This window comes from Pyxicephalus adspersus, chromosome 2 (assembly GCF_032062135.1).
Source record: "Pyxicephalus adspersus chromosome 2, UCB_Pads_2.0, whole genome shotgun sequence".
Classification (NCBI taxonomy): Eukaryota; Metazoa; Chordata; class Amphibia; order Anura; family Pyxicephalidae; genus Pyxicephalus; species Pyxicephalus adspersus.
In genome coordinates, this window is record NC_092859.1 from 14,008,039 (window position 1) to 14,031,124 (window position 23,086).

Here is a 23,086-nt window from a genome sequence, read left to right on the forward strand (position 1 = left end):
CTCCAGGTCCAAAAATATGACGTGAAGAACCAAGGTAGGTTGTAGAGGAAGAATCAGGAGTTGTCTCTAGTCTTGTCCTATAGCATTTTCCAAAGCCAATATTTCCATACCATTATCAGGGGACTCACAAGTATGTCTGTGTCAGGGTAAGAGTAATCGCCTAAATACCCACACTGTGGTAGTCTCTGTTTGCTTTTTGATTTTATCGTATTTTTAACAATACATTTTTGTTTTGACAGGGTAAGTTCGACTTTGTGAATGACATTGTATCACTAAAGGATTTTCACTCAGAACAAGATGTCCATAAGTTTAAAAATGAGAGCCTGGGAATGGCTGTTCTGCACCTGTCTCACATTGCCATAAAGAAGAAAGTGTCTCTGGAAGAAGTAGCTAGGCAGATCAGGTAATTATAATTTGTTAAAAGAACACACTGCGTCCAAATTTCATCATGGTATCCAAATACTCAGCTGCACTCTAGCTTTATCTCTAAGTAGACCTATAAATGAACCTGGAATTACAGGCAAAGTGTTTACATTTGCTCATATTTTAGACACCTTTCACTTTTATTCTTGGAAAGGAATGTTGCAGAGATATTGGCAGATCTAATAGAGATTGTATTATTTTTGATTGGTTTTAAATTTCCTTAAAAAGAAGAATCCACTATGCATTTGTCAGCTGGTCTTTGTAACGCCATTATAGAAGCTTAGTAACATGTTACTGTGGATGAACAACACTGACCTTTTTGAATATACCTGTCAAAGAGAAAAGGGCTTTTGGGGTACTTATTTTGTGTGCAGATTTATTAACCTAATTCATCTTATTCTAGGTGAACTGTTGCAGAGTAAAATATGTACAATCCTTCCAATGCCATAACCTAGTAAGGTGCTCAACCCTGCACTTTCCGCCCACCCCCTTTCACTTTTTACATTTCTTATTCTGGCTTGTCGCAACTTTTGTAGCTTTGTGTAAAGGGGTTTAACATGGACTTGTGCCATTTTAATTTTGTTTACATCTAAACTTCCTCCTTTCTCAAACATATCGGTAGGAATCTTCTTGTAGCAGGTTGAAATTGGATCAGAAGTTTGTCATCTTCAGGTCATTTGTACCTGTTAATGATCAGTGTGGTCTCAAAAGTGTCCTAAACTGATCTTAAATGCATGCTGAATTCTGAAAGCAAATTGCATTTGACTGTCCATGCAAGGCTAAATCTTGTTGGCACTTGTCCTATGGCAGCATGGCAGGTGAATTAACTTATTGTGTTTGGGATCCCAAACTTCAAGAACCTTTTTAAAATAATCCTAAAGTTAGAGCAGTGTTTCTCAACCAGGGTTCCCCAAGAGGGTTCTAGGGGTTCCTTGAGCAATGAGTAATTTGTGCTTCTTAAGTCAGTTTAGGTGACACCAATGATCTTTTAGTCTGTAACAATGACATTCTTCCCACTGATCACAATACTAATATACTGTGAGCTGTGGTAATTAAAGCAGGGGTTCCCTGAAGTCCTGAAAGTTCTTTCAAGGGGTTCCCCCATGTTAAAAAGGCTGAGTTACAGCGTTACAAATTTGCAGGCCTCTGTTATGACACTTTGGAAAATTTCCCAGTGACTGGGCACAATATTTATATGCTCCATGAAGAAGGATAGAGATAAATGACATCTAGCACAAGGCATAGTTACAAGCAAGAGTCCAGGTTTATTTTGTTGCTCCAGCAGCTGTTTTAGTTTAAGGCAAATATTTCCTTGCTTGTTCCCAGTGAGAAATGTACTAATAATGACGACCTTAAACTGCCCAGTGATCACATCCAACATAGACTTGGAGTGTGTGGGCTTGGAGTGCAGCCACTGCAGGTTCCTTAAACAGGTTGCCCTGTGTACCACTTTACAAGTCCTCCCCACATTTATTAGGCACTTACATTAGACCAGCAAGGGTTTTTGCAGTTGTTCTCTAAAAGGAAGTTTCCGTGCAGTTTATGCAAGTCATTGTCTTTATTTACTCACTTTGTGTACTTGGTTTTTATTATGTCAGTTTCCCATATAATCAAATCCAGTTCCTGGTAATTAATTTGTTAGCGACCAACCCGAATAACCAGAAAAATAACTGCATGCTGTGTTCTGGCAAGATCTTTGACCATGGGTTGGGCATGGTACAGATGCTGGCTAGCAGTGACTGATATTGAAAAATGTGGTTAAAGATAAATGGAATATGTTTGTTTATATGGCACCCTGTTGAAATTTTCTTCTTCTTCCTGCAGTTTCAAGGAGTGTATTCCAAAATCATTTTGCCAACAGATCCAGCAAAACAATTACCTTACCAAGTACCGGATGAGGAAGGTGTTTAAGAAGTTTGTACGTCACTTCCACCTGCACACGGTGAGCGCCGGCAAGCTGAGCGAGGAGGACGTCATGTACAAGTACCTGTCCACGCTGGAAAACCTGGCACCTAAGTTTGGTTGTGAGATTTTCAGGACTCTGTCATTAGAGCTTCTTACAGATGGAGAGAAACTTCCCTTTTATATCAACGGTGGTTATATGGACCACACAGAATGTATGAACAAGGAACAAACTGCTACACATCAGGTTATGGTGAGCGGCATGGAAGGCATCAAATGGCGGGTCATGAAAGAGGTGAGTCGGTGTAGCCTAAACACTAAAAACTTAATGAGGTTATTGGTGACAGCCATAGCATTTCATTCCCAGATTCCAGAAGGGTAGAATGTGATTTGCAGCACACATAATTTACTTTCAGGCAATAAAATGCTATTTTTACTCTTATTGTACTTGGCTGAAATTGTTTTGAGAACAGTATTTTGTCTTTGAAATACAAGCCTCATTATTACAGAGATCAATTTAAAAGTGGCCATGCTTGTGGCCTTCTACAAAAGATGCTTTCTAGTACAGTGACTTGATTGACATGACACACTGAAATCCTAATATATCCATTTCTTGTGATTTAGGAACTCATAGATAATAGCAGTCAGAAAAACTACTTCACCAAAAAGACTCGTGGGAAAGGACATAAGGCTGGTAAGCCAGTGACCAGGACAGAACCAAGTGAGCCCAAATGGGATCAGTTCTGTGACTTCCAGGACATCACTCACATTGTCGTCAGCCAAAGTCGAGTCAGCATTAACTGTCAGGACAACCGGTGCCTGGTGAGAGCTAATTACAGACCACTGTTCATTTACATGATGATATGTTGTATGTAATCTCACAAATTGGCCTGATTTATTAAAGCTCTCCAAGGCTGAATAGAATACACTTTCATCGGTATACCTGGGTGATCCAGCAAACCTGGAATGGATTTCTTAAAGCTATTTGTTAGCAAATGTTTTAAATCCTTGATTAGATTTAATCATTTTTTGGATCATCTGGCTTCACTGATAAAAGTGTATCCTCTCCAGTTTTGGAGAGCTTTAGTAAGTCAGGCCCAATGTCTCTAGGAATTTTTCCTTGCTTTTTTTTCTTGCTCACTGCCATGGCTCTCTTCCTTTCTCTCCATTGTCGTCCATGACCATTACAAACCTTACATTTGATTTCCTGCTTTCTCTCTTGCTCTCTACGATTCTTTAGACTTTTCCTTTGCTGGTGATTTCCAGACTGCTTTCTCTGTTTTTTTTTACTGTGACTGTCTTGGTGTCTCTGCTGTGACTTTCCTTACATTTTATTTCATCCCTCCTCAACCCAGACCTCTCCTTTGCTGTCTGCCATGGCTTTCCTAATCTCTTCCCTCTCCTGTGGCTCCCAAATACTTTGCCACAGCTCTCCCAACCTCTCCTTCTGTTTCTTGGCTATACCTGACCTTTCCTTTGCTCTTTGTTGTGGCTGTCCAAACCTCATCTTTGCTCTTTGTCTTTTTGATCTTTGTTGCTCTCCTGACCATTCCCTTGCTGTGTAATTTTTTACTCCCTGACAAGGCTTGCCTAAAGATTTCTTCCTTAACCTTAGCTGTGGCTTCTTAAGGCTTCCCAAGGCTGCTTTCAAGCATCTTCATTCTTTTTTCTGCTTTTTGTGTCATTCTCTTCCACTCTGTATGAAAAACCTCTTATTATGATTACCTTTTTTGCAGGAAATTGTTCTTCCTTCCTATGAAGAGGCCCTGTCTTTTGTGTCTCTAGTGGATGGATACTTCCGACTAACCACAGACTCCAACCATTACCTGTGTCACGAAGTGGCACCTCCTCGTGTGGTGATGAGCGTGGTGAATGGGATTCATGGACCTCTTCAGTATGTACACAGTATCTGATATCGTCTTCATGAATATATGAAGGACAGCGTTCAACCCATTTTTTAAGCTGGGTGGGAAGAAATTGTAGGCGCGTGGCAGCCCCTGTATTGACCCAACTCTTCAGTAACCACCCAAAAACAACTGGTGGTCACTGAAAAGTGCTGGGTGGTGTGCCTGGCTAAAAGGAGCTGGGGAGAACACTGAAGAAGTTCAATTTAGGATAATTTTTGCATCTGTTATTTTTCACATGTTCGTTTTTTGGTCTCAATATTTGATCAGCTGACAAAAGTAAATTATCTATTGGTCCAAAATATTTTTTACACATTTGAATTACATTTAACATTCATAAATTTTATTGTAGCACTATTTTCTTTTATACTACTATATATACTTCACAAAAGCCCATTGTTACTGCAGCCATTTTTTGTAAACTGACTTTTACAAATAAAAAAAAATTAAATCTGGTAAATACATTTGATAAAATATAAGATTAACTAATTAGATGCATTATCAATATTGCAATGGAGTAAAAATACCACATAAACAATGCTAAGATATTTAAACTACTGCTCAATATTGTGTAGGCCCCTCTTTTGCCACCAGAACAACTCTTCAAGGCATGAACTCCACATGATCTCTAAAGGTGTCCTGTGATACCTGGAAACAAGAACTAAGCAACAGACTTAAAACCATATTTCCTCTGCTGGTCTAACTTTTTCAAAACCACAGTGCTGCCACCCCCACACCCTGCCAATAACATGTTCTCCAAAACCCAGTGTAGGTGCTTTCAGTGGTAGGCAGGGGTCAGCATGGGCGATCTGAGGGGTGAGAAGGTATGCAGCACTATAGGCAGCAACCTGTGCTGAACTGTGTGTGCCAGTATTACATTTCTGAGCAATTCGTTCTTCAGTAGCTATTCTCTACTAGCCTTTACCTCTACTTCTACTCACATCATGGCAGCCTTTGGCACCAGTAGCCCTATCCCCTAGTTCACCTGCTGTTTTTCTTTGGACTACATTTGGTGAGTACTCACCATTACTTACTGGAAATCCCCCATGACCTGCTGTCTTGGAATACCCCGACTTGGACGTCTAGCCGTCACAATTTGTCTTTTGTCAGAGTCATTTAATGACTACACATGCCTATTTTTGCTGCCTCCAGCACATCAACTTTAAGAACAGACTATATTGACTTACTGCTTAATGTATTCCACCTATTGACAGATGCCATTATACCGAGATAATCAATGTTATTCCCTTCACTTGTCAGTTATTTTATTGTTTGGCTGAATAAAGTATGTATGTTGAATCAATCACTTTAATGCTACTTAGCTAAAATATGTCAATAAACAATACTTTAAAACTTTAAACTATCAAATTTATCACACAGAGAGCAGTATGTTGTCCAGAAGCTGAAACGGGAAGAGCAGATGGATGGTTTATATGTCATCCGATGGAGTGCGTTTAATTTCGACAGGCTTATCATGACAGTGAAAGGATCAAATCAGGTCAGTGATCAGGGTTAAGTTATTTTAAATTTGTGTGAATGAATTTATTAATAATTTATGAAATGTATTACCTGTGTTATATTGATGACTCCCACAAATGGAACACAGAAGTATATTACAGGTATGTGAGTGATCACAAAGCTGTCACTTGCACAAGCAGTGAAGGAAAGGTCATTGTGTATGCAGTAGCCGGCTCAAGTTGAATTCCCACCATTATGCAGCTGACAAATGTCTCTTCCTTAGCATGGGCATCTTCTGGATGGTCCATTTTTTACTATACCAGCGCAAATCATACTTTTGGGATGATTGGCTTTTAAATGTTTTAGATATGCAAAATTGTAGTAGTAGTATTCAGTATTCAAACTGAATGTTTATATAATTTTTTATATATTCATATTTTATTTTTCAATAATCTTATTAGGCACCAAGAAGATAAATTATATCCCTCTAGAAAATACCTCTGAAGATAGAAGCAGGAATACTTTTAGAATGTGTTGATGTGACCTTGAAATTATTTTAGTTTTAGAAAAATAACTAAACATCAGTTTATGGAAGTCATATACAGAACGTTGTTTAAACATAACTTAGTTTTTCTTTTTTTTGGATTAAAACCACTGAAATGTGAAAGCTTGAACTCAATAATCCATATTTGTGTTTTTTTTCTCAGAGTAAAATATTCAACTACAGGCAGTTCAGGATAGATAAAGTGGAAGATTTGTACACGTTGGAACAGTGGGATCGAGGCTTTCCCAGTGTCAAGGAGTTAACGGAGAATCTAAGAGGCTGCACACTGAGATCTGGACAGGAGATCTTCCACGTCAAGCAGTGTATATTGCCTAAATCTGGAGGTAACAATGCTGTAACTTGCTTTTCTATTTGAATGTTAATGATCTTTGTAAATACTGATATTATTCAGTGGATCTTCTTTGAAGAGAACCTGTTGCATATATATAACTTGTGTAACCCACATTAATGCCTAAGATCAGTCAACACAAGTTGCTTGTATGGGACTTTGCTGTTAAGCCAGTGCTATTCTGTTATTTCTAGGGAGTTCCCTGATCCCAAGTACAAGGCTTTGATTTCATCTCCAACTCTTAGCTCACCCCCGACCATGCATAATTGAACTTTTCTTAGTTCTCAGTTGTACACAAAAGATGCCATTGAAAGTTAGGTTTCCTTCCCCACACTATCTTGCTCTGTAATGCCCCTTCAATCCTACAGACCCTTATGGCAAGTTTTTGATAAAACAACCAGTTTGTATTTTGACCCTATGTAACCCTTGAATGCTTCTCCATTAGCTATTGGAGCGTTAGCCAGTGACATCTTTGGGTTCCCTATAAGTATAATTGTTGTCTAAGCGACAATAAAGATATACAAGCCTAACAGAAGAACTGGTTTTGCACCAGCACAAATTCTGTAAAATGGAATACAATGGTTCGGTTGATGTAGACACTAATTTCTTGAAAAAGATCATTGTAGGATAGAGGCAGTGGAGTGTAACCCTCCATCACTGGTTATCACCTGATCACACACTTCTTCAGTGCGTCTCTCATTTTGCCAGGAATGGATTTGTTCACTCCTAAAGAGTACTGTTGGTATTTCAGTGCAGGGTACAATAATGTAGAGAGCTTTTCAGCACCCAGTTCTCTATGGCTGCCCGACAGGTGGTGGACCAAACCCAGGACTCACTTGGCTGCACAGGGAGAGCCAACTGGTCGTGTGTTGGGCATCAATGATATATATTTTGATTTTTAAGTTTTTTTCTATGTGGGTGGCCTGTTTTTTGATATCTGCCCAAATACTCTTGGGATTATTGGCCTCTCTTTACATTTGATGTATGTAATGTATGGGAAGATAATTAACTTGTAAGCTCATCTCCTAGCAAAGACTGATTAAATCTAATGTGAATTAAACCATGGAGTGAAGCAAAATGCTTTTATGAGCCTAATAGAGGAACTGTTTTTCCAGCCTGCTATAGATTCACCCATATAAAACGTGGGCTTTGGCTGTTATAGACCCCAAACAAATTGTTTGTTGTAGACTGGTTTCTGTTGGCAGCAAGCCTTTTCTTAACAGATGTGTTTGCAGATGTCCTCCCACAACATAATACATTGCTGGTCTAGTGTATTCCTCACATATTTTCATTGCTCTGTGCAGGTAAGGCACAGGGAACAAATAGAGGGACACTTAGGACATATTAGAATAGAGAGAGTATAGCCCTCTCCTCTCTGTTATCCTTAAAAAACATATTCATCTTTGTTAAATGGAGCAAAGAGAGCCCAGTGAGTTAGGGATGACTGGACACATGACATTTACAGGTCATGTAGCAGAGCTGTTCTCCAATATCAAAGCTCTTTCTGCCTTTTTGTTGCAATCCGTTTTTATTGTTGTAATAATTACAAAACAAGGCTCATACATAAAATGGCACATACAAAGACATAAGGCCAGATGGCCTGTAATTACACAGTTCCATGGTACAAAAAGTGACATTTTATAATATCAGTGCAATATTAGAATAACAATACTGAGAATAAAATGGAGTCACCTGTGTAGAAAAACAGAATGGGGCAAAGTAGGTAGAAAGAATATCACAGGGGGTGAACATCCAGTAACAAACATTAGTATTATCTAAACTTGAGCCCATTCAAACCTTAGGACATCAATCTTTCTGCCTTTTTGAGCAGAGAATGTTATGTGGCTGTTTTATTTTTTTTTTTTCTCAAACTCTCATTGAGTTCTGTTAGTTTGTCCAGTTTATGAAGTCTGAATCTGGCACAGTGAAGTGTGCATCTATAAAGCATACTCCAGTGTTTTTTTTTCTGCCTTATAAATACGCTTCATTATTAGGAATATCGGTACATGGTGTTGAAAGAGAATAAGTAAGAAAGAAAAGGTAACGTAAAGTGTGTAAAAGCATGAAAGATCACATGATAAAAATCTCTTTTTAATTGCTCAATGTGTTTCTGTAATACTAAATACACTTCTACAGCTTATCACAAAGAACTGTAAGATTTCTAATTTATGGCTTCTACTCATCTCCTACTTGGCTCTGTCTGAATTAATAATAAATTTGGCTTTAAGTCAAAAGTGCCCTTTTGAACTCTTAATCATTGCAAAGCAACACCGTTAGTTCTGATCTTTTTTTTTTCATCTGCAGAAGTTTCCAACCTGACTATCTGCCGAAAGGGGAAGAACAGCAAAGAGAATGCAGTGTCACGGAGCCTGAACTTGAGCCAGCTCAGCTTCCACCAGATCCGCAAACATGAGATCTCACAGGTTTGTGTTCAGCATGGTTCCTTCTCTATCCATTTGGTGATTGGCTGGAATTTAAACCCACGACCCAACAGCTGTAAGCCACAATTCTTCATTCTCCTTTAAGACTTCAGATGTGTTCACATTTTCTGAGTTTCACTCTTTTAAAACATGTACTATATAGTTTTTTGAGAAATGTTAGACTATAGTGCACTTTAAACCTTGTGACAAGAGTTTAAGGAAGGTCCTTTTCCTATCCTAGCCCCATTGTGGCCTTTTTTACACAAAGCCAACTCTATAAACGCATGGTTTGTTGTGTTTAGTATGGAGAAATACGAGTGGCCTTCACCTCAGCCCTATTTACCATCTTTGGGATGAAATGGATTACTCACTATGAGTCAGGTCTTCTTATCCAAAATCAATACCGGCCCTTACCAATGCCCTTAAATAATGGTATAAATTCATTAAAACTATTTGCTTATTAATAATAAAAATGTTTACCTTTTACAGAAAGCCCATTTGGGTCAAGGTACCCGCACAAATATTTATGAGGGTGTTCTGATGGTGAGCGGTGGTGGAGACGATGATTTGGAATATGAGTCCAGTGAGCTAAACAACAACTCGCGGGATTTACGAGTGGTCCTGAAAGTGCTAGACCCCAGTCACCAAGACATAGCACTGGTGAGTGCCTAAAACTTATGTATGGCGTTTCATATATCCATGATTCTGCATGATTGATGTCCTGTTTGTATATCTGCTAGTTGGCCTTCATTGTTCTATTTCTGTCTGCTTTTTTCCTTCTCCTTCCCTGGTATATTTTCTACTCCAGCCTTTGTCATCCAGGATTCCATGGAACCCTATGATGGAACCTCAGGAGGTTGCTAGGGGTTCCTTAAACAGGTTGATCTCCTCCCTACACACCTAGGCAAGGCTATTTTGCCAGGGTGTGCAGAAAGCTGAAATTCTGTGGATTTGGGACCCTCACTTTATATTTGCCAAGAGCACTATTTTTTCCTGAACCATGCCTGGGGCAGAATTGTCCACTGACATTCACTGTAATCTCCATATTTACAGTCAATAAAAGAAAGCACTACCATGACCAAGGCCCAGGGTTTGAAACTTGGCAAGAACACTATCTTCATGGAGTTTGCATTTCACCCATGAGCAGCTTTGATAGAACAGTTGGTGACGTGACTTGGTTATATGTAAAGCTCTGTTTAATATGTTGTCATTATATCAACATTTTACCCTGGGTATTGTCTACAAGTCAGATCCATGTAAAGTTTTATGTCAGCTTTATGCTGTTGCAGGTTGAATCATACAGCGGCTTTCTATATGGTTTTTGGCTTCCATTGAAATATCCCCATAGCCACATTTTCTAGTTCTACTCAAATAATGTGGCTATTGAAAAACAAAATTAAATGGTGCTCTCCTTGATGGATTTTCCTTAATTTGCCATAAAATGTATTAGGGTGTCAAAAAAGCTGACATGTTATCCTGCTCAGGACTTTGGGGTATGGTTGACATATAAGCTGTGCAAATCATACTCACTTCCATAGTTCATCTACCCAACCACTTCAGTATCTCTGATATTGTTCTCTCTTTTTCTCCTTTAGGCATTTTTTGAGACCGCAAGTCTAATGAGTCAAGTGTCTCATATCCACTTAGTGTTCGTTCATGGTGTCTGTGTGCGGGAGTCAGAAAGTGAGTAATTATGGGGACATGCAGAGTATTCTGACTCTAAAAATTTAAATCTGAACTTTTAAGAGAATCAAATGAATCGAATTGAATGAAAAAAAAATTCCAGTTCCATAAAAAATAAAAGACGCATCTATGTTATACAATATAATATGATGACCTTCATATAGTATAATAGCAAATATCATTAAATTTCATTTGTTAACATTTTGGTTGCCTTGTTTTGTCTCTCTTGTTAGATATCATGGTGGAGGAGTTCATAGAACATGGGCCACTGGATGTCTGCCTACGCAAGGATAAACAGCTGATCACAGCAGACTGGAAGTTCACGGTGGCTAGACAGCTGGCCAGTGCCCTGAGTTACCTGGTAAGTGTGCGATTTATCCATAGGTTGTCCGGTTGGGTCAGATTGTCATAACTAGACTGGTGTTGGATGGTTAAGGTTGATAGACATGTCCTGTCTTTATAAAGCCAAAGAATATAAAAGAAGAGTAAATACTTCCTTATGTTTTGTTTTTTATGACCCTATTGGGGAAATGTTAGCCTCACTTCCTGTCCTACTAAGATTAGAAATGAAGAGAGCAGTTGTCACAGGACAGAGGACAACCAGACCATAAATATAACCTGAAAAAGGTGTGTTCTTTGCACTGTTCCTGTTGCAGTGATTTTCTATCGCTCATAATAGGATATTAAGAAATTCCTACCCAATGAGAATTCTATGCCTTCCCCACCCTAATTGTTTTTACATAGTCCAGCAGAAATCATAGCTGGGAAGCTATGGAGGGAAAAAGAATTGAGATTTTGGGCCAGAACTATTCTCTGCCTGCAGGAACTAAATTATCAGCAATGCTATTATAATACTGTGTGGGATTACTTATCTCAATCTACCAGTGGATATTTCTGGATGCTTTATTGATAAACTGTTCTGTGATTTTTATATAAGTAGCTACATTATTTTGTGATATGATAGAACAGGTTTTCTTTTTTTATTATTGTGCAGGAAGATAAGAATTTGGTCCATGGAAATGTCTGTGCTAAGAATATCCTGCTGGCCCGGAAAGGTCTGGAAGATGGATCTTCTCCGTTTATTAAACTCAGCGATCCAGGCGTCACCTTCACAGTGCTGTCCAGAGAAGGTACTAAATTAGGTTATGTGAATTTTATGATAAATGCAGGCAACACATTCCATGGTGCTATAATTTATTTACAAGCATTTGGCTGCCTTGTATACTTCATACACACAGCCCTAAATTGTTCCTGGTTTCAAAGCCAAGCCCACACTCATTGGGTATGATTTATCAAAGCTCAGGAAGACTGGAGAAGAAAGACTATCATGGGAGAACCTGGGTGATCTAGCAATCCTGGATATGGTCGAGGATTGAAAACATTTGCCAAATAGCAAATTCATTGCAGGTTTGCTGGATCACCCAAGTTCTCCCTCAATAATCTATATTTTCAAGTCCTGGAGAGCTTTGTTAAATCAAGCCCCTTCTATTCAAGGTGGCTTTGAAAATCAGTGAGCAGGCAGGTCTTTATTTGAGAAAGGAACAGGCAGTGTACCCAATTGCCTGTTCATCATCTATCTTCTGAAAAAAGAATTTGCAGCTCAGTGTATGCTGCTGGCGATGTTACAGGTATCCCAGCAGCCCCAGGGGATGGTGGGGATGAATGAACTTCTGTATGCAAGTTAGTGCAATAAAAAATTGAGATCAGGCTGAAAAGGTTATTTTATTGCTCATCCATTCTGTAATAAAGGACTTGTCTGGTGACATTTTTTTAGGTTTTAGGTATAGATCAGCTTATATCAAGGCAGTATGTTTATAGTGATACAGTGAGGAACATTTCTTTTATTCAATAGTTGTCAGGGGGAGCAATGTAGTTATAATAAAAAACAGGCAGTGCACCTTTTGGTTAGTAGTTTGTCAGGGAATGGTTCTTTGTACCATTAGACATGGCTGCCTTTTGTCACTTAGGATTGGTATTTATTATGGTATTCTTTTCTTTGTCACATTGAAAATCTCTTCAAAGTATGTTATTAATATATAAATAGTCATTAAAATTACATGACGCTGTTTCTGTCGACTTCATGTTTTTTAGAGCGTGTGGATCGTATCCCATGGATTGCACCAGAATGCGTTCGAAATGTCTCCACTCTCAGTACTGCTGCAGACAAATGGAGTTTCGGGACTACTTTATTAGAAATATGTTTTAATGGAGAAGTCCCTTTGAAAGAGAGAACACCGCCTGAGGTATCTAGGCAGGAATTTACTTTACTGAGCAATGAATTCTTGAATTGAGTGTTGCAAATTTAAAATCCAGACTCAAGTCACAGTTGTATCCCATTTAGAGCATCAACATTAGAAGTCAGCGAGAAGGCCCTTTGGGGCCAAGGACAGGGGTATTTATTTAAAATTCCAGCAGGTGTTAAAGTTTTCTGTGTGAGATTCTGTATGTACATTACAGGATATTAGTGAGCTTTGTTGCAGATTCTGATTGTAGTTTACTTATACTTTATTGGTGCACTTCCCATGCAGTAATAAGAAAAGGTGCAGTATCTCTTGATCTATTATTTATTAGGGAGATTCTCACCCAAACTGAATTTCTTATTGCAGGGAATCCCTTTGATTCACAGTGCAGCACCCATTGCAGCCTATTCTCAGAGCCAAAAGCATACCACAGGAGATTGCAGCAAGTGCAATGCTAAAATGCTTAAAAGCAAAATTGGTATTATCTGCCACCTTATAGTCCCACTATACAAAGGAGCTTTTGTTCTACATAGGTTTTTCTCAGTAGAGGCTTACGGTAACTCATATTGAATCTACTCAAAGGTATCCCATAACTAAATTAAAATCTATCCCTAAACCTGAACTCAAGCCCTTTGTTATGATGTAACGTTTCACAATGTGTTGACATCTAAAACTGCATCATATGTGTATTATACTGATATTATTTAATTTCTTTATTGGGAGCTTCAAGGGCTATTGGATCCTGGCTCAGATTCTCTATATCTCCTTAAATGGAGATCCCAGGGAACTCTTGCTATTATGTGTCAGGGAACCCCTACTAAAATTGGGAGTCCTTTGGGGAAAATCCTCTTGCATTGAAAGCCAGTGCAATATATTGACTCTTACAATGATGGCTAGAATACCACCCCTATAGAAGGATCATTGATGTCATGTAAATGGCTCTACCAAGCAGTGCTGGCTCTTACAGGCTTCATCAAATAAGAGATCAACCAACAACAGCTCAAGGAACCTTTGCTACCTCTGGAGGAACCCTGGCTAAAAAAAAATATGTTTTTTGAAATTATGGTACAGAATATATTAAATATTATGTACTAAATATATTATGTTGTGCTGTTCTCCTAATATCTCTGCAGAAAGAGCGGTTTTATGAAAAAGAACTGGGTCTCCCTGAACCGTCTTGCAAAGAGCTGGCAGATCTGATTAGACAATGTCACAACTACAACTCCTCAGGAAGACCTTCTTTCCGGACAATCCTTCGAGAGCTGACACAACTGCAGCCCAATGGTGAGGAAAGGAAGGGAAGGGTGTCATAGGGGTTATGTCAGTTCCCCAACATGCCCACTGATACAATGCTTTGTTTGTTGAGGAATAGTATAGAGTTTTCTTTTATTACATTAGAATGAAGGAACATTTCTGGTCTGTAGTTTACATAATACACATCTTACAATCTTGAGAATTGAGACATTTTGTTTAGCTGAAGTCCAGCCAATATTGTTATTTGGGTTTGCATTGAATCTAGGTAGGCTGAAATTGTTACTTCCTAAGCAGAGGAGGAAATTTTATATTTCTGTGTTTGTGTCACTTGTAGATCTAACTGACATCGCTTCCATCAACCCTGATATCTCCATCGCAGACCCCACAGTGTTCCAGAAGAGATACCTGAAAAAGATCCGGGAGTTAGGAGAGGTATTGTGTTTGGACTCTTTCACTCTCTAATTCCAACCCCCTCCTCACAGCCACCTTCATTGTCATTGTTTACCACCACCTTAGTATGCAAGTCTTGTCTGGGGTCATACCTGCACCATATGGCCAAATGTTTGTGGACACCCCATCCAGTCTGAGGTTAAGTGTTTCCAGTAAAGGGTTCCATTAATGCTACAATTTACAAAGAAATTCTAGACAATTGTACGCTTCCAACTTTGTAGGAACTGTGGAAGAACTCCAGTAGCTTGCACAGAGCTCATTCCTATTAATCACCATTGGCATAATCTGGAGTGCCAATAGTGAACCAGATTCTCTCATTTAACATCAGTATCGGAGCTCACAAACAATCTTAGAAGAGTGGAGTCTAGCAGAGTAGAAAAACTGCAGTGAGGTAGAGTGGGGGATCCAGTATTATTCCCTATGGTTTTGAAATAGGATGTATAACATGCATATATAGTTATATTGGTTAGGTGTCTTCAAACTTTCGCACCTATAATGTACATAAAAGCAAGAATGCACATGAAAACAGAAAGTCTAAAAAGCAGCAGTTTGCCATTGTCCAACATTGACTATTTTGTCTTAATGGCACCTATTTAGGTGTAAGTGTTCTGATTTTAGAAGTCAATTTGTTGGATGCAGGAAAAATGGGCCAATATAGGGATCTAAGCCAACTTGCTACAATATGATAGCTAGATGGTTGAGCAACTCCTAGACAGCACATCTTTGGGATGTTCTCGGTATGCAGTGTTAGTATCTTCCTAGGATTACCTACTCACTAGATGAGCTAGCCCCTGGATGAGCTATGCACATATGAGTCTTAACATGAACCAGAGATAAGGTTACAAGCAGTTAAGGCTCATTAAGGCTAGCTCATCTAGGCTAATCCCACAGAATAGCTTATGTAGCACAAATTGCTAATTATCTTAATGCTGGCCATGGGAGAAAAGTATCAGAACACACAGTACAGCACAGCTTGCTTTAAATGCGTTGTCAGTGCCAAAAATCTTTCAGTGTGTCCATGCTGACCCGTCCACTACCTTAAGTGCCAATAATGAGCATGTAATTGTCAGAACTGTACCATGAAGCAATAGAGACGACCCCATCATGTAGGGTCGGGTCAGTGTGCATCATTTACCTAGGGTAGCAGGATGCATTATAGGAAGAAGGCGGACCAGCATAAGATCTGCTGCTAACATGTTGGTGCCAGATGCCATGGCACTGTGCCTGGGGGAAACAAATCTCCCACAGCCATTGACCAAAACTCTTTAAAAAAGTAGCCATGGCCTAAAATGAAAATTAAAGAGCTGTAACTACCGTGTTTCCCCGAAAATAAGACACCCCCCGAAAGTAAGCCCTAGCAGGATTTTTGGCTGTTTTCCAGCAAGCTCGAAATATAAGCCCTCCCCCGAAAGTAAGCCCTAGCTTAATACCAGGACTGTCACAACATCACTACCCCGTACGTACAAGTATTCCAGGCTCACACAATCCATCACTTCTCCGGGGGCAGAGCTGATGATTGTAGAGAGATGTGAAGGGAGGGCACACTGAGCCTGTCACATCTCTCCTTCTCAAATGATCGTGGTGGGGGGAGGAGGAAAGAGAGGACGCTGAGGATGCCACACCTCTCCTCCAGTGCAGTGCAGAACTGATTGTGCTCGGGGGAGTGAAGGGAGAACAGCGTGGATATGACTGTCCCATCTCTCTTCCAGAGCACAGTGATGCAGGACTGATTGGTGAGGGGGGGGAGGGTAGAAGAGGGAGGACACAGCACACAGCTTACTTACAGAGTTACCATGATGTCACAGAATGTGATAACGTTTGAAATAAATGTTAATTTTTTTGCGGTTTGTTGTTGTTCTCAAAATATAAGCCCTACCTGAAAATAAGCCCTAGGGCATTTCTTGGAGAAAAAAATAATATAAGACAGTGTCTTATTTTCGGGGAAACACGGTATGAAGAATAGTATCTGGATAAAACTTGGCATAGAAAATGAATGACTGACTTTTTCTGAATATTTTATGGCTTTCAGAGTGTTTATCACAATAGTGTCACCTATACAAATAACTGCTTTAACCCTTCCAACACCCCATTGTTTTTACAATTTGCAGGGACACTTTGGGAAGGTCAGCCTGTATTGCTACGATCCAAATAACGATGGCACAGGAGAGATGGTGGCTGTAAAATCTCTTAAATCAGGCTGCAGTCAGCAGCTGGAAACCAGCTGGAAAGGAGAGATTAAAATCCTGAAGACACTTTATCATGAAAATATTGTCAAGTACAAGGGCTGCTGCAGTGAGCAAGGTAGGTGTGAATATCTGAAGATAAATATCTCTGCTTTCGATCTGTTCCTTAAATCTCAGGAAAAGTTTCAGATGTCAGTTATGACGCTCAGTTTGATTTCAGCCTCTGTAGTATTATCAGTATGAAGAACTGAAGTATTTACATATTAAATGAATGTTTGAGTAGTATGGGATCCTTGCAGTGGAGTGGTAGGCAACTAGAGTTTGTCTAGGAATGTTGAACGTGTATGCTGATAACAAAGAGACCCTGTCCGTTTCTTTTAAGTAGGAACTGAAAGTCTCTTCTTCAATTTTTTTCCCTTGTCTTTCTTTCTTTTTTAGTATTCAACACTTCTGTTTGGGAGTTTTAGATGCAATGCAAACTGTGTTTTCATTCTCTGGCTGCTATATCACTTTCAGGCTTGGCACATAAGAATCAGGAGGATCTACAGCTTGCATTGGGGACTCGGGCATCTGACACCCCAAAAGGTTTTGAATGCTGCAATGGATCTGGTTTGTTAAAGCTCTCCAAGGCTGGAGTGGATACACTTTCATCAGTGAAGCTGGGTGCTACAGCAAACCTAGAATAGATCTAGTCCAGGATTGAGAACATTTGCTAACAAATAGCAAATTACTTTTAAGAAATCCATTTTGGGTTTGCTGGATCACCCAGCTTCACTGATAAAAAAGTGTATCCTCTCCAGCCTTGGAGCTTTAATAAATCAGGCCCAATGACAGAGGAATCAAAACTGAAACAGAGAGAAGATAAGGGAAATGTGTAGGTTGAAGTGAATATCCTCCCCCGCTTCAACTCCATTTTTGGATATTTGCGAGCTAATCCATGATCCACAATTAATGGACTTTATTATGTATATTTTTAGGTTGACTTTCTGTCTTTTGTTTGCAGGAGATAGAATTGTCCAGCTGATCATGGAGTATGTTCCCCTGGGAAGTCTGCGAGATTATCTACCTAAACACAACCTAAGCCTGGCTCAAATATTGCTCTTTGCCCAGCAGATCTGTGAGGTAACCTCCTTATTCTGATACATTCTGTGGATATTATGTGACCCAGTTAGCCTTTGTGGTGATGCATGTCTGTCTGTCACAGGGAATGGCTTACCTCCACTCCCAGCATTATATACACCGAGATCTTGCAGCACGAAATGTTTTGGTGGAGAATGAGAATGTGGTGAAGATTGGGGACTTTGGACTGGCCAAAGCAGTACCCGAAGGCCATGAATATTACAGAGTGAAGGAGGATGGCGACAGCCCTGTATTCTGGTAAGGATCTATTCATATATTCCTGTGCAGGGTTTTTGTTCTCTATCCATGTTTGAAAAAATCCATGAGTCTCCATGTTTGAAAGAACTAAATTCTAATGAATCCATAATCAATAAGACTGGAAAGGAAAGAATTAGATGATGTTAGATATCCATAGGCCAGGAAATAGGGGGATCATTAACAAATACTGCAGCTTCTAGTGCACACTTTGAGAAGCTCGCAAATCATAATAAGCATTTTCAGTACAGTAGGGGAGCCTGTACAACTGTGCAAGACTATCTTTGATTGTAAGCTCTTCTGGGCTCTTCTCTCCTTCTTCTGTGTCACTGCCTGTATCTGTCTGTCATTTGCAACCCCTATTTAATGTACAGTGCTGTGTAATATGTTGGCACTATATAAATCCTGTTTAATAATAATAAAAGGGAAAGCTGGGGGATTCACAGAACATTTGTATAGGTGACTGACACCCACACAGCTAAATTCAGCTGGAGACTGTTTTCCTCCTTGTTGTTCCCTAGGCCATGCTGAAGCCACTTCATCCTTCTTCTTGTGAGCACTTTACATATGACACTCCGCTCTATCTCTCTCCTTCTGCTATAGGTATGCCACTGAGTGTCTTAAAGAATGCAAGTTCTTCTACGCCTCGGATGTCTGGTCATTCGGGGTGACTCTGTATGAGCTTCTGACTCGCTGTGACTCTTATCTCAGTCCCCCTGCTGTGAGTACACAACTTCATTACATCACCTAGTCTTCCCGATGCTTTGCTATCATACAATACTCACCCATTGATGTCTGCTGACATTTTCTCCAATCATTTTCCTATTCTAGAAATTCATAGAGATGATTGGCGTCACTCAGGGACAAATGACGGTGGTCCGATTGATTGATCTGCTGGATAGAGGTCAGAGGTTGCCATGCCCAAGTGACTGTCCTATGGAGGTAAGACATTCCCATCATCAGTATCATTCATATGCATTGTGCTGGTCTCCAGGACCCAGGACCAGTCAGGGAGAGCTTTTGCTTCTTGAGAGCAATATTTTTTTTCAGGGCCCATTTACACTGTTAGATGTTGAAGAGATGCGTAGGGCACTCTTAGTGCAAGAGGTTCATGTTGGGTGAACAATATATTAGGCAGCTGCAATCTGAACACTGCTCGGACCATGCATATACCCCATATATAAACAAAATCTTCAAAGCTCTTGGTAGTAGAAAAAGCTTCCTGCAAAATGCCCACAATTTGCTGGGAAAAGATTGTCTAGATAAAGCCTAAGACAACATAAATGCTACTTATTGTATTGCAATTACACAAACACAGTATTTCAAATTATATATATTTAAAAAGTTAAGATACCTGGAAAACTATATTCACTTGAGTATAAACCTAGGACATGCAGACTTGCTATGCAGCCATCACTGCTAACATTCAAAATAGAAATCAACAAAAGTATTTTTGAGTTGGTCCATGGTACTGTGTTCTCATGTAAAGTGTGTAACAAATGCAAGAAGGCAGGAGTTTGTTATACACTTTACATGAGGCCCCATCGGCATCTAGTGGTGAAACCCAAGTATAAACCCAAAAAAAGAAAACTTATTCCAATGGCATTTTCAGGTCCCAAAAATCTTAGTTTATACTCATAATAAATTGGTTCAGCCATCTATCACATAGTGTTAAAGAGAAACTTTGTGCTCATTCAGGGCACAGGGCATTTATCATTACGAATAATTTCTGGTCTCTTTTCTACACAGATATACAAACTAATGAAGAACTGCTGGGAGACCGAGGCCAATTTCCGACCTTCCTTTCCTAATCTTATCCCTATCCTGAAATCTTTCCATGCCACCTACAGCTCACAGGCCCCGTCTGTGTTCAGTGTGTGCTGATGAAATGGTATGTACCCCAGGGAGGTTTTCCTCAAAGGTTAAATTCTACAAACTATACATGAAGTAATGCTAATGTTCATACATGCTATGTAATTCTTTATGAAAAATGGATAAAAGTAATTCAATTATAATATAGAATAAATGGTTTTTGCCAGTGTCCCTTGGTCCAGCAGGTGGTTCCATCTTTTCATTTCAATATCTTCCTGCTTAGCTTGGATGTCTATCTATCTATCATATATATTATCTCAACTTTCTAAATTAAAAATATTAAAAAAATGTCTTCTCGCTTTTACAAACCATTGTACTAATTTTTTTTTATTTTTTTTTTTGCTCAGCATTATAGAGATGAAGGAACATGAAAAAACTGAACCTGAATCTGTCACGATAGGCTAGTTGCAAAGCGTAAGAAATATGGAGTGTGTGCAATCGGCACCCCGTACAACGAACTCATGGCTGTTGGAGCCTATTTATGAAGACGTTGGACTGCTCACGTTTCTAAGTCACTGGAACAGTGTTAACCACTTTGGGATTGAACCTTCCCCCTCCTTTCCCAACCTTGTACACTGTATTCAACACTGGCTTGTGACCCAATGGAATCTGTTTCTTGGGTTGGCCAGAAATGTGACTGAACACTATACGGTGCATCTGTTACCAAATCTGAACTTTAAAACTGTGAACTTATCTTGTTTACTGCTTAGAGGCCGGATGAAGTTGCAGCTTCAGTTGTCCTGCATTTTTTTTTTCCTTGCAGGATTATCTTTGCAATGCATGTTATATGTCTAAAGCAAAATGTATGCTGAAATGCTGGTGCAATAATGCAGTATTTTAAATGACTGTATACGTCTGTCCTACGATAAGTCAACCTTCGGCTTTTCCACTGTTGTGGATCTGTAAGGAGCAGCAGCAGGCTGTGCTGGCCGTTGGTTTACAGGTCCATAGGGGCTGAATTGCCGTAGGTTGCATCTCGTTGCCTTGATCTTTACTTTCCAATGAAGCCTTAACAGTCTGTGAATTAAAGAAAAGCTTTTCAGAGACATAAGAATATCATGCTGAGTAACTAATGAAAGGAAATGTAAGCAGGAGAGCTTATCTTTATGATATCTGCATGTCAGAAATTATCCAGAGATCTGGGCAGCTGAATTTAAAGCTAGGGTTGGCTTTGAGAGAACAAGGTGCACCCATGCAGACCTCTGACAAGCCGCACGTGTGGCAGGAACATTACGAGAATATAAATGGAGAAATGGCGCCGTTATGTATTTTTCATCTTCAACAATCTGGAGGAGCATGCAACCCAAAATCAACAAGTCCACCCGGACTCAGCATGCCAATGATGGGATAATGACGGGAGCAGGAAAATCAATGCTAAGAGATTATAGAAAGATTCTGATGCTGATGGGTATTAGGTCCGCCGCTTGCCTCTGCTATCCAGAGCCCTGACCACGTGTGTCTAATGTCTACAAGACACTGGCCAAATACAACATGAGAAAGTCAAGTGAAAGAGCAAAGCATCACATATCTCCATCCAAACCACTGAGTGACCAAAAAATGTTTATTCAAATCTCAGTTTGTTCCATAACAGATCAGCTTGGTTCTGCCTCTTCCTTATCCACAGTTTGGCTTAGGGAGGCTGAAGGAGCAAAACCGAACTTGGCCTATGAATGGTTGGAGTTATCATATAGTTTTGCTGCATATATATATATATATATATAGAGAGAGAAGAAAGAGGGAGATATGCGGTTTCAAGTAAAGGTAGATTCATTTTCCATTATTTGTTTGAATTACCCAGGTTTGTTCCCTTTATGGTGCTGACAGGTTAAATCACTCGCTAAATCCTTATATTTCTCAGGCTGCAGCTCTCTCCTAGTGTTCCCAGCTCCACAAAATGAGGAACCCTCTCTTGTTTCTGGCTGCCCTGTTTATTTTACATTATGGAAAATACTTTGGTTACGGGGCTGATCCACAAACCACAATAAGGGAGAATTGAAATCCTGCAGCATGGGAAAGATGTAAATGAGCAATGGCTATCACTTGGAGGAGGTTCTGTGGGATCAAGGGATCCCATGTGACTGCCAGAGGCTGGAACCTTGCTGGTCACTTACTTGCACATTTAACAGTGAGTGGTACTGAACCACTGACTGCTACCCCCATTCATTCTTTATGGGGCTGCAGTGGTTACCTGCCAGTCAAAACATTATTAAAGTCTTGGGTCTTAAACTATTTACTAGCTTTAAGAAGAGTACAGAAATTTCACTGCTGTGTTATGCTAAAAAAAATCATTGCCATTATGTTGCCATATTACAATAGTACTCAGTACTGAAAGAGTGAGGGACAACACTAGGGGGCGATCATCTGCGGGGCCAATAAGCGGGCATGTAATACTCCACCAGGAGGACGGGCAGATAAGGATGTTTTATCACTGCTTCTGTTCCCTTACTCTCCATTCACAGACTGAAGGTGGGGAGGTGACTGCTGGGGAAATGATCTTGCCAAGAATACAGCAGAGCTGCATAAATCTCAGGACTGTATAAGAGGAAGTACAAATTAATTGATGGGTGAAAAAGCACTCCCCTATATAGACTTCAACTGTGTACTTAGCTGTTGCTATACAACTTAAAGATGGATTCCAGCAAAGAAATGTGAACTTGCCTTTAGATAAGTTGCTTATCAGGTATTTTGACACCTTTTTGCCCTCTGATGTGAAAAATTAAAGCTAAAAAAAACATGTTTTGTGTATTTCTGGGGGTAATGCTAATGGTATTCTTGTGTGAGCTCAGCTGTTGATGTTGACAATACAGGCACTAAAGACATCCTTTTGCCTTTCCCTATATAGGATATTATATTATCTTCATTTTTGTTACTTTTATACAAAATTGTTGTATTGATGTATTGTATAAACCGAGCTTCATCTGCAAATGCCTTTTAAAAAAGAATGTTTTTACTTTGGCCACTAGATGGGGCTGTGTCTTGTGTATGAAGTGTTTAACAAACTCTTGCTTCTGAGACACAGCGTCATCTACT

At 39.6% G+C, this 23,086-nt stretch overlaps 1 protein-coding gene across 2 annotated transcripts in view; it reads left to right on the top strand.

The window, feature by feature from the left end:
• The window catches only part of TYK2 (tyrosine kinase 2), a 38,194-nt gene extending 15,404 nt beyond the window's left edge, over positions 1–22,790 (top strand). For both annotated transcript variants that reach the window (XM_072399616.1, XM_072399617.1), the window contains exons 6-26: positions 240–403; positions 2,248–2,620; positions 2,950–3,147; positions 4,062–4,219; positions 5,610–5,727; positions 6,395–6,575; positions 8,885–9,003; positions 9,490–9,660; positions 10,596–10,683; positions 10,917–11,044; positions 11,678–11,813; positions 12,775–12,926; positions 14,057–14,207; positions 14,512–14,609; positions 16,736–16,928; positions 17,814–17,932; positions 18,015–18,187; positions 18,788–18,905; positions 19,016–19,126; positions 19,934–20,075; positions 20,404–22,790. In XM_072399616.1, the coding sequence (XP_072255717.1) occupies positions 240–403; positions 2,248–2,620; positions 2,950–3,147; positions 4,062–4,219; positions 5,610–5,727; positions 6,395–6,575; positions 8,885–9,003; positions 9,490–9,660; positions 10,596–10,683; positions 10,917–11,044; positions 11,678–11,813; positions 12,775–12,926; positions 14,057–14,207; positions 14,512–14,609; positions 16,736–16,928; positions 17,814–17,932; positions 18,015–18,187; positions 18,788–18,905; positions 19,016–19,126; positions 19,934–20,068 (3,084 nt within the window). In that variant the 3' untranslated portion in view covers positions 20,069–20,075; positions 20,404–22,790. The remainder of the gene's footprint in view (positions 1–239; positions 404–2,247; positions 2,621–2,949; positions 3,148–4,061; positions 4,220–5,609; positions 5,728–6,394; positions 6,576–8,884; positions 9,004–9,489; positions 9,661–10,595; positions 10,684–10,916; positions 11,045–11,677; positions 11,814–12,774; positions 12,927–14,056; positions 14,208–14,511; positions 14,610–16,735; positions 16,929–17,813; positions 17,933–18,014; positions 18,188–18,787; positions 18,906–19,015; positions 19,127–19,933; positions 20,076–20,403) is intronic.
• Positions 22,791–23,086: the final 296 nt, after the last annotated feature.